This window comes from Octopus bimaculoides, chromosome 24 (assembly GCF_046866305.1).
Source record: "Octopus bimaculoides isolate indiv1 chromosome 24, ASM4686630v1, whole genome shotgun sequence".
NCBI lineage: Eukaryota > Metazoa > Mollusca > Cephalopoda > Octopoda > Octopodidae > Octopus > Octopus bimaculoides.
This window is the reverse complement of record NC_142951.1, coordinates 7,973,322-7,984,956: the sequence shown is the minus strand read 5'-3', so window position 1 is coordinate 7,984,956 and position 11,635 is coordinate 7,973,322. Positions and strand designations below refer to the sequence as shown.

The 11,635-nt window shown below is 35.2% G+C and overlaps 1 protein-coding gene across 5 annotated transcripts in view; it reads right to left on the bottom strand.

Annotated features, from left to right (window-relative positions):
• Positions 1-2,899: 2,899 nt before the first annotated feature.
• Positions 2,900-11,635, bottom strand: part of LOC106883313 (calumenin) — a 42,651-nt gene continuing 33,915 nt past the window's right edge. For 3 of the 5 annotated variants that reach the window (XM_089341356.1, XM_089341358.1, XM_089341359.1), the window contains exons 7-8: positions 7,998-8,200; positions 2,900-5,316 (exon numbers count right to left, since the gene is read on the bottom strand). In XM_089341356.1, the coding sequence (XP_089197482.1) occupies positions 5,212-5,316; positions 7,998-8,200 (308 nt within the window). In that variant the 3' untranslated portion in view covers positions 2,900-5,211. Of the gene's footprint in view, positions 5,317-7,997; positions 8,201-8,757; positions 8,970-11,635 lie in introns of all 5 variants that reach the window. The other 2 variants (XM_052976823.2, XM_089341357.1) reach the window with 1 other exon arrangement.

The following is an 11,635-nucleotide window of genomic DNA, read 5'->3' as shown; positions in this document are numbered from 1 at the left end:
TATATATATATATAATATAAATTATGGCACTGTCATGGTATTAGCTGTCAGAATTGAAAGTAGAACTGACAAGGAACGTTACTGCTGGTTTGAGTTGATCCTTTGGCTACTGACTAGCCGGAGCTATCTATCTGTCTGTCTGTCTATCTCTCTCTCTATAGCTATCTATCTATCACTCGTTCACCTCTGTTTGTGTCCGTAGAATTTATCAAATTAGAAAACGCAAATTTAATATAAAAATATATTTTCTGAAATTGCAAATTATTTAAAATATAAAAATATAATTTTCAACAGAGAGAATTTATCAAAATAGAAAACAAATGAAGTTTAAAGTTTAAAAATAATAGGATCGACCACTCACGACTAGCTAGCACGGACTCGCGACTGCGCGTTCGGGACCAACTCTGCTTTAGTAGTACCCTTATACTCTGTGTGTTTTCAAACACATGGATATAGGTGTCAAATTTGTTCCAATAACTTTCGAGTGATAGAGAGAGAGACAGATAGCTCAACTTCAAACCAGCAGTAACGTTCCTTGTCAGTTCTACTTTCAATTCTGACAGCTAATACCATGACAGTGCCTAAATTATATATATATTATATTATATATATATATATAGTATATTATATAATATGTGTATATAATATATATAATATATATTATATAATATTGTTACTGAACAAGTTGTCCATGTTTGTTTCATTTTCTTCGTTTTGTGCATCCATTGATTTCTAATCACATACATATTTATGTAATTAATAAAGTTCCATTCAGTATCATGTTTATTTTATTAAAGAGATTATGTAACAAATTATGCTTTCGACTTCTTTATTTAATTGTGCATGTATATTCTTTATTTTTACTTACTGTGTTTCCTGCCCAGAGACGTTTACCTGATTATTTACTTCAAGTGAAACAAAATTGTATGCAACAGTTAAGTATTCTTAATAACAGACCCTTTAGCTGTTAATTTTAACATAACTAGTTTCCTGGTGAGGGCTTCATTTGCCTGTTTGTTGCTTTAGTAGAAATCTTTCTCTATACTCTTAGACACACAAGTCTGTCTAAGCACCACACAAACATGTGTTTGTAATTACCTACATACCACTAATGTGTAGGCTTATACTGAATTTTTATGCTTTTTTTTTTCTTTTTACACAATAGGAAGGGGGGATATTAACAATTTTCCCAAGTTTTGACACTTTAGAGACATCAGATACTGAAAAATTTTTCGAATCATCTTTGGGATTTGATGTCTCTAAAGTGTCAAAACTCGGAAAAATTGTTAAACCCCCCCCCCTCTGTTGTGTAAAAAAGAGCATAAAAATTCAGTATAAACCTACACATGCCTCACCGAATTATTATAGTGCCCTATGTCAGGAATCACAGGACTATACCAATGATTGATCAAGACATTCCACCCATGATCATCCCACCATTTTTCAAAACACAAGAAAAAACAACAAAAACTACAATATATGACAAATTTGTTTTTTTTTTTAATTAAAAAAATCTACTTTATTTTCAACCTTAAACAGGAAAGTGTAACTTTGAAAAAAAAAGTTGTAAAAGAAAATAAAATAAATTCTTTTTTAAATAATTTTTAAAAAATTTTATTTCTTTTTTGTTGTGTAAGAAAAAGCCTAACATTACTTTTACATACATACATATGCATATATATATATATATATATATATATATATATATATATATATATATATATATATATATATATATATATATATATATATATATATATAAAAACAGAAAATAAAAGTCAAAGTGGAGGGGAAGTAGTGTGATGAATGGTTAATGTCGGTGGGTAATTAGTGTTTATAATAATAAACGCAGAAAGAAGACAAGTATTTAACAATAGACGTCATTAACAATTCTGCCCTCAAATAAGCTGTTGAGATGAGGGAGATAAAACAGCTGTGATTTTCGGACCCGTTGAAATACAAAACACAGACAAGTAGATGAGTGGAATCGGGATGTAACTTGCTTGGCATGCAGCCAAATCCACACCACCCTATCATTTTTAAATAGAGGACGCATCAAATAATGCAGTCCTAAAATAAGGGAGGAACAAGAAAAAGAATCAGACTGAATGGTCATGGCAGGAATGCCTTTGATCCATACTTGGGCTTACTGACTTGGCACTAAACAAGAACACACACACAATTTAAGAACATTAAATGCTTGTGGTGGTGGGTGATGATAGCGAAGGATGCATAAAAAAAAGCTTTTTGACAAATTTCTTTCCCGTCCCCCCTCCCCGAAACCCTTGTAATACTTAGATTTTTTTCCTCAACACTGAATCAGTCATGAAGCTTGCAGATTTTTCAAGTAGAGCCAAAAGATATTTCTAAATATAGATATATGTCCACAAGACACACAAATGATAAATGGCTGCATAGGAGAATAAATGTCTGACATACTTTTTTTTTTGTTCATGCAAATACTACATTCTATGATCAGGATTAAAAGGAGATTTTTTTTTAAAAAAAGTTTTTTTTTTTTTTTGGAATTTGAGAAAATGAAAATGCAATAGGAAATAAAAAATACATAGCAAAAGCTATTTCAATCTGAGGTCTAAAAACCTTTACCAATTTTTGCTTTTAAACTATATAGTAGAAATAATAAATAGCAAATAATAAAAAGAACAGGTTATCCACAAATAAGTTTGTTTTTTCTTTTCTAGATATATATGAGAAATTAAAATATTTTGGAGACAACCTAATAACTCAAAAATAAAAGCATATATAGTACATATATAATATATTCAATATATATATACATACATACAGACATATGTATATATACATATATATATACATATACAGGGTGCAGATGGTATTTGAGGACGTGTATTTTTAGGCATTATTTTTATTTGACTAATTTTTATTGCACTTCTATTTCAGAAAATAATAACGATAGGTCCAATGCTTACAAATGAACTGGCTTTGAAGGCTAAGCATAGTGATTTAGAAATTTCTCATTTTCTGAAAGTTGCTAGATCTTTTTGTCCACAAGATTCAGCCTGAGTTAGAGAAGGAAGAGTATTGCCTGTATCAAAATGTAAAAAAAAGCATTCCGAATGCTGTGATTCTATCAGGAAACCTGAATTTATTCAGGAAGTTAAGCAAAACATTGAAGACAATCCTGGAAATTCAATGAGGTCAATTGTTAAACAATTTTGTGTGTCAGAAGAAAACACTCAGAAATGTTGTACATGAAGATATCAGATACAAATCTTCCATGATGAGGAGAGGTCAATTCATGTCAGAAAAAGCAAAAGGAAATTGTTTAATCAGATCCAAAAGACTTTCGAACAAACTTAAAAATCCATCAGAAGATGGTGTGATTTGGTTTTCCTGAGATGAGAAAAACTTTGACCAGGACCGGAAACAAATCACAGTTGGCTATGTGTAGACCCTTCTGAGTTTCCAAGTGTGACGCACACAAAATTTTCTGCAAGTGTCATGGTTTTGGGTGTTGTTAGCAACGAAGGACAGGTGATGTGTCTTCACTTTTTACCACAAGGCCTCAGGGTGAATGCTACTGCATATATTGAGGTTCTGGATAAAGTTCTTAAGCCTTAGATCAACAGTGTACGCAATGGGAGACCTTATGTCTTTCAACAAAATTCTGCACCATCACACAAGGCTCAAATGACAAGTATGGTGCCCGACAATTTGCATGATCACATCACCCCCAACAATTGGCCTCCGAATTCCCCAGATCTCAGTCCACTGGTGTACTATGTATAAAGCATCGTTGTGAAAAATACCAGTGAACACCCCCACAACACCAAAGGTTCTTTGAAAGTCACCATAGTTCAAGTCATGTCTGATATTATCAAGGACCATGTAAAAGCTTGTAAACGATTTCGACCCCACGTAGAGGTAGTTGTTGAAGCTTATGGTGGGTTTATTGAATGAAATTAGTAAATTGATAATTTAGCTTTATGCTTGTTATTTTAAAAAATCTTTTTTTTTTTCCCTGTTATTGTATAAGCCTTTTTTTAAAACCATAAATGTCCTCAAATACCATCCACACCCTGTATATATACACACATACATATATATATATATATATATATATATTGAATATATATATAAACTAGATTAAGCTGAGAGAATAAAACTGCAAGATAGCTTCAAAACTAAATCTAAAATTATCAGTTTTCCCAGCTAATTTACAATGAAGCATTACTGATGGATACTCCATAAAGTAAAAGCAAGAAAATTGAAATACATAAAAAAAAAAAAATACCTAAGGGGCAGAACTTAGCTAGTTCACATGATCACAGACTTATACTGTAGGACACGAGTTGGCAGTAGGAAATAACTTGGTAACTTAGACACGAAGCCATGTATTTTAGGGGAAAGTGCAACAGTTGGTTATATTGACCCCAGTTACTAGGCTGGTATTAATTTTGTTAACACCTTGAGGATGGAAAGTAAAGTTGACCTTGGCCGGGTTTGAATTGAGAATGTAACTGAATGCCACAGGGCATTTTGTTTTCTACATTCAATCAATTCTGCCATTCATACCAATATAATTAAAATAATAATGTATTCTAATATTGGCACAATATTCAAAATAATCTTTTCTACAATAGGCACAAGGCCTGAAATTTTTGTGGGAAATGGGGCCGTCAATTACATCGACCCCAGTACTTGACTGGTATTTTGTTTTATCGACTCCGAAAGGAAGAAAGGCAGGGTCAACCTTGGTGGAATTTGAACTTGGATCATAAAACACGGAAGAAACACCACTAAGCATTTCGTCTGGCATACCAATGATTCTGCCAATGCACCACTATACAATATTCAAAATAATAATAATTATTATTATTATTATTATTTGCTACTCTACCAACTCTGTCATTCTCAGTAATAATAATTTGATGTGCAATTACACTGTAGATGTGAAAACCAGATGAGATAAGGTACAGCACCAGTTACTTAGAAACAAAAAAAACAAAAACAAACCATTCAATTGCCATCAACAGAAATCTGTGACCACAGCTTAAGTCCAGTATATGTCAGCATCTTCATGTTATCAGAGAGGAAAGTCAAAAAAAAAAATTTTTTTTAAATTAAAATATTGATGACTTAGAGGCTCTCTTTTTTGATTTGATTTTTCTCTTCTCCTCCTCCTCCTCCTCTTCTTTCTCACACACGATTCTAATTGAGAGATTCTGTTTAAAACTCATCATGTGACTTCAAAGCTTCACCAAAATCAGTAGCTTGGCTACCAACAAAGAGATCGTATTTGTCCAGGATCTCGTTTTTGGATAATTTACCATCCTGTAAAGAGAAAGGAAAACAGAAATATAATCTTCAGACAAGAGCAGCTGAAAATGGTAATTATACATGACATAACAATGAATTTCCTTTAAGTTTCTACTCCCCTGAATAAAAGGCATGATCAGTTCAACACTTTGGAAATTGAACAGCCATATAGATCATCATCATCATCATCATTTAATGTCCATTTCCCATGCTGGCATGGGTTGGAGAGTTTGACAAGAGTTGGGCAGCTGTCCAGACTCCAGCTGTTTTGGGCATGGTTTCTATGGCTGGATGTCTTTCCTAATGCCAACCCATTCACAGAATGTGTTGGGTGCTTTTTACATGCCACCAGCACAACTGTGTTTATGCAGCACCAACATGAGTGCATTTCATGTGGCACTTGCAAAGGGCATGCCTGTATGTATGGATGATCATAATTTTATCTAGTTTGACGTGTCTTTTCAAGCACAGCAAACCCCTCACACCTCACCCAGTGAAGCCCAACCCTTTTATTATATTTCAGTTAAAATACAGTTTATCTTTCAATTAATTTTTAAAATAATAACGAATATATTAAAAATAACTATCATTATCACCTTTGGAACATAATATAACATGAAATTTAAAAAGGAAGTTTTAATTTAGATCCCTTTAAAACCTACAATCTGTAACAATAAATTAAGGGCAGTCTTTGACAGTTTGGTACCAAAAGAGTTAAGGTCCCAGAAGAGTAGAAAGATGGAGTAATTCCAGTCCTTAAGGCTATATATACCCTCTTGAATTGTAGCCTTGAATAAGATTGAAATTCTTCTGGTGCAGAAAAAGTCAGGTGTCACATCAGTAAACATCAATGTGTGTGTCTAGTGAAGAGTAAAATATAATCCAAGAAAACAAGAGTTTAGCATGTCTTTAATGACCAGTCACAATTGTTTCTGCATCACTCTGTTTTAATGTCATTGCATGCACAAATTCAACATGAGAAGTTTCATAAAATATGCAAGTTTTAACCCTCACTCCCTCTTTCAAATTAACATTACCTGTACAGGAGCATGGTTTTTCCACACATCAAATGCTGAAGTGATTGCAGAGGTAACATGAAATTAATTGTTTTGCCCAAGAACACAACGCATTACCCAGTTCGAGAATTGAAACCACAACCTTGTGATTATGAATGTGACACCCTAAACCATTAGGCCATGTGCTCTAATTATCACACACACACACAATATATAGGGTAACAAACAAAGCTCATTAAGAAGAACAACACCATAAGGAAAACTATAGAAGTGTGTCGTATTGAAATGATGAAAATATAGAAATGCAAGAAGAGGTGGAGGAGACAGCAACAGAAGTAAATAAATCGAAAGCAGTTTTCTGTTAATGTAATTTCATGAAATAGAATATCAAAAAAAGTTTTAAATATGAGAGACTTTTCAAAGATAATTCATTTTTCTTACAAAGGAAAAAAAAAGACTACAACCCCCCCGCCCAATACTATTGGCCCCTATACTGCCAAAAGCAGTTTAACCCTTTAGCATTTAAACCAGCCATATCTGGCCAAGAAAATATTCAACCTGTTCTATGTTCAAACTGGACAGATCTGATTTCTTGCACCTAATGAGGTTTTTCGAGCGAGATCGTTGCCAGTGCCCCTGAACTGGCTCTTGTGCGGGGCCGTTGTAGGATTTTTGAGCGAGATCGTTACCGGTGCCCCTGGACTGGCTCATGTGCAGGCGACACATGGAATTTTTCGAGCGAGATCGTTGCTGGTACTCCTGGACTGGCTCTTGTGTGGGTGACACATGAGATGCACCATTTGAGCATGACCGTTGCCAGTGCCGCCTGGCTGGACTTTGTGGGATTTTCGAGCGAGATCGTTGCCAGTGCCCCTGGACTGGCTCTTGTGCTGGTGGCACATGAAATGCACCATTTTGAGCGTGGCCGTTGCCAGTACCACCCGACTGGCCTTTGTGCGGGTGACACGTAAAAGCACCCACTACACTCTCTGAGTGGTTGGCGTTAGGAAGGGCATCCAGCTGTAGAAACTCTGCCAAATCAGATTGGAGCCTGGTGTAGCCATCTGGTTTCACCAGTCCTCAGTCAAATCGTCCAACCCATGCTAGCATGGAAAGCGGATGTTAGACGACGACAACGACGACTGTACATTCTAAAAATAAACAACTGCATCATTGAAATCTCAAAGCTATGAGATAATGCAGGATTAATTCAAAACAATGTGAATCAATAAGCATTACATTTGACAGAGTAATCTGAATGCTAAAGGGTTAAGATATTTTTTTTTTAATTTTGAACTCAGGATTCATAAGGCTGGTTACCAACCCCCCCAAGATGAAAGGTGAAGTTGACCTTGGTAGTATTTGAACTCAGAACACACAGCCACAAGAAATGCCTTCAAGCATTTTACCTGACATGCTAAAGATTTTGTCAGCTTGCTGCCTTTGTTTTTGGGAGTAGAGAGCTATTAATTGTTATGAATTCCATGAAATAACATAGCAGAGTGTCTCAAAGACAGAGAGGAGAGTGAGAAAGATTGTTTATAGAGTTAGAGTGAAAAGAGAGAAAACAGAATTATAAAAGACATTAAAACAAAAATAAACAGCCTGCTTTCAGTTAAGTGCAACCACAAAACCTTAAAACAAGGGCAAGGAGAAGCAGTAGTGTTCACTGTTACAAACCTTGTTCTTATCTGACTCATAAATTAAATGGCTTGCTTCGGCGATTGAATGATCGTAATCAGAGGGAAGTAGCCATTCCTTCACTTCCTCTTTGTCCATCATATGATCACCATTTTTGTCTCTATAGTTGGAGAACTGCTCGCGCTCACCTTTAACCCAATCGGGTTCTGGCTCTCCCTCCTTATCCCCGGGCCACATGTCACCTACAAATGGCAAAGCCGTCATCAAAACATACGTCAAAAAAATCAAGTCAAAATATCTGCTCAACAAACTCATTGAATACACAATACTTCAATTTTTTTTTTTTTAAATATATATATAAATATATATATATATATTTCAGAAGAAAATTTTCAAATTTTTATACAAAATTCAGTTAATTTTACAAATAGATTGAGAAGACAATAGTAAATTTAGCAACCTTGTATAAGAAGCTATGTTGACATAAATGGAAAAATAATTTGTTCTCTCTGCACAATCCTTTCAATGGCCACATGTTATATTCTTGAGGTTCTGTCTATTTTACCAAAAAAGTCAGCAGTAAAGTGTCTGGTAGATAAGTGCCACAAGAGGAAAGGTATGAAATGATTGATTCCAGATCTGTCTTTTTGGAACTGGAACAAGTCATAAGAGACGAACCGTCAGAAGCTTTCTGCTTTACTGCTTTACTTTCTACATGAAATAGGCTCGAAGTGTTAAAATTCTATAAGTTTGTTGAGCAGTTTCTGATGCATTGCACCGGCAATGCTCTATTACACACCTGATCCACATCAGACGTTCTCACAAGGTGATTTACTTCAGTATCAAGGTGATTAAACTCCTCAGGAATTAACCATTCTGTCACCTCGGCTTTGTCCAAGAAGCCATCTTTGTTTTTATCACGGAAATTGTGGAACTGCTCCTTTTCCTCGTTTACCCAATCTGGGTCATCTTCATCCTCATCATCTTCGTCTTCATTTCCGTATATATCAGCTATGAACGTAAGTTAACATTCCAATTAATAGTAGAATTATTACAATTTCACCAAACAACTTTGTCACTGCTACATTCAGCAGAAGAGGGGACATAATTAAGTGAAGGTGTTGTATTTATCTTTTTATATGGCATAAATTAGAGTAGGAGAGGCATCAGTCAGCAAGGACCTTTATGGGGCCTTTGAAAGCAAGAGGAAGAAAGAGAAAAACCCACAATTTGTAGATTGCTGCATCAAGATACCAAGTCCTCCTCAGGCAAGAGACTTGATCCAAATGCTTACAAGGGTCAGGTGTTAGTGTTAAATTATGTCACAGACATCACGTGGACATGAACAGATCATCATTGTTTCAACATCCACTTTTCCACACTTGCATGGGTCAGACAGAGTTTACTGAGGCAGATTTTATGTGGCCAAATGCCAACCCTTACCAGTCTCCCAAGCAAAGTAATAACACAATAATAATAAAAATTTAAAAAATTATAACAACTCAGTAAAGACCCATGAGACCATTCCTATGATTTGAACCTAGGTGCCAAATAGTTGTTTCTAACTTAAGCAGAAAAACCAGTAACTTTGACTCCAGTTCCAGACTGCTATTTATATTTTAACTGAAAGGATAAACGGCAAAGTTGACTTATACAGGATTTGAACTCAGAATATAAAGAGCTGGAACAAATACTGCAAAGCTTCATTTTCTGACAACAATTCAGCCAATCCACTACCCTTAATAATAGAACTTAAGGACATTCAAAATCAGAGTCCAAACTTTCAGTAAGGACCTGCAACAGTTAGATAAAGGTTGATCTTCTTCAGATAGAAACGTATTTGCATATGTGAGACACTAACATAGCTGCCTTAACTAATTAACATGGTATGGAGTAAATTGTACACATTAGCCATTCAGCTGCTATTTCTAGCAGGCATAGAGGCCACATAAAAGGTTCTCTCATAGGCTTCTGTCGGCTGAACTTCATGTCACAGCCAACATCTATTGTGAAGAGGAACAACTGCCAGGAATAAGTTTAGTGTCCCTGTAATATTGGTTTCAAATTTTGGCACAAGACCAGCAATTTCAGCAGAGGAGTCATGTCAATTACATTGACCCCAGTACTCAACTGGTACTTATTTTACCGACCCCCAAAAGAATGAAAGCCAAAGTCAACCTCAACAGAATTTGAACTCAGAACGTAAAGACCGATGAAATGCCACTAAGCATTTCGCTCGATGTGCTAACGATTCTGCCAGCTTTCTGCCTTAGTGTCTCTGTAATAATTATTTCTAATTTAGGCACAACACCAGCAAATTTTAGGAAACAGGGGTCAGTTAGTATAATACAATATAGTATTTTATTAACCCTAAAAGGGTGGAAGGGAAGAATCAACCCCAGAATGTAAAGAACCAAGACAAATACTACAAGGTATTTTGTCTGATGTTCGAACAATTCTGCCAGTTAAATGCCCAAGCCCTGCTCTAGTAGTTCTTTCTAATTCTGGCACAGGGCCAGCAATTTCAGGGGGAGGGGTTAGTCAATTACATGGACCCTGGTGCTCAAACAGTACTTATTTTATCAGCCCCGAAAGAATGAAAGGCAAAGTTGACCTCGGCAGCATTTGAACTAAGAACAAAGCTGGAAGAACTGGCGCTAAGTATTTTGTTTGGCACACTAACGATTCTGCCAGCTCGCTGACGTAGCCTCTCTCTAATAATGCCATCTGTAGACATGATTAGCAACACTGCATAGTGCTGTTACTATTCAACACAACACTATGCTTTAGTTACTACTGACCATTGTATTGCCTTTAGTTACTGCTGACCATAGTACTGTGTTTAGAAGCTGTTGAACACAGCAATACATTCGACATTCATAATCTTGCTCTCACATTCCTGTAAATATTAATACTTGGAAATGGTTCAATACAAATGGTAGTAACTATTACTTAGCTTGCTCGGCATGACCAAACCATGGCAAGACATTTCGAAAAGAATAACAACAAATTCCAGAACATTCAGTTTTGTCTGTTGGAATACTGATGAGTTTAGTGAGTTGGAAAGCCTGCTGGAATCACATGCACAAGTGACAAAGTGGAATTTTATAAACTATACAGAATGTTGTAAGTACAGCATTAAATATCCGTTTGTTTCAAACTGTTCAAAATATTTACAAAACAAATGAATTAGCTGAATGAATAATTTGTTTGAAAAGAAAACATATGAAAGAGAGTCTTTTTGTTCAAATTTCATAACATCTTGGGTCCTCACAGACGTAAAACTACCATCAAACTATTAAATTTCACATCTTAGCCTTGAATAAACTATTGTTACAATATTGATTTCAAATTTTGGCACAAGGCCAGCAATTTCGTGGAAGGGAGTAAATCAATTACATTGACCCCAGGTATTTATTTTATTGACCTCAAAAGGATGAGAGTCAAAGTTGCCTTTGGCAGAATTTGAACTCAGAATGTAAAAACAGTTCCCTGTTTTAACTATTGTTACAATATTAAATTTCATAACATCTCGGGCCTTGCAAACGCATGACTTAATACAATAGTGAAGTTCATGCAGTTTTCTATAACCTGCTGTCTTTAAGAAATACAAGCAATTTATAAAAAAAAAAAAAAACAGCTTGGATTAGTGACCAATAATTCATCTTTCTCTAAAG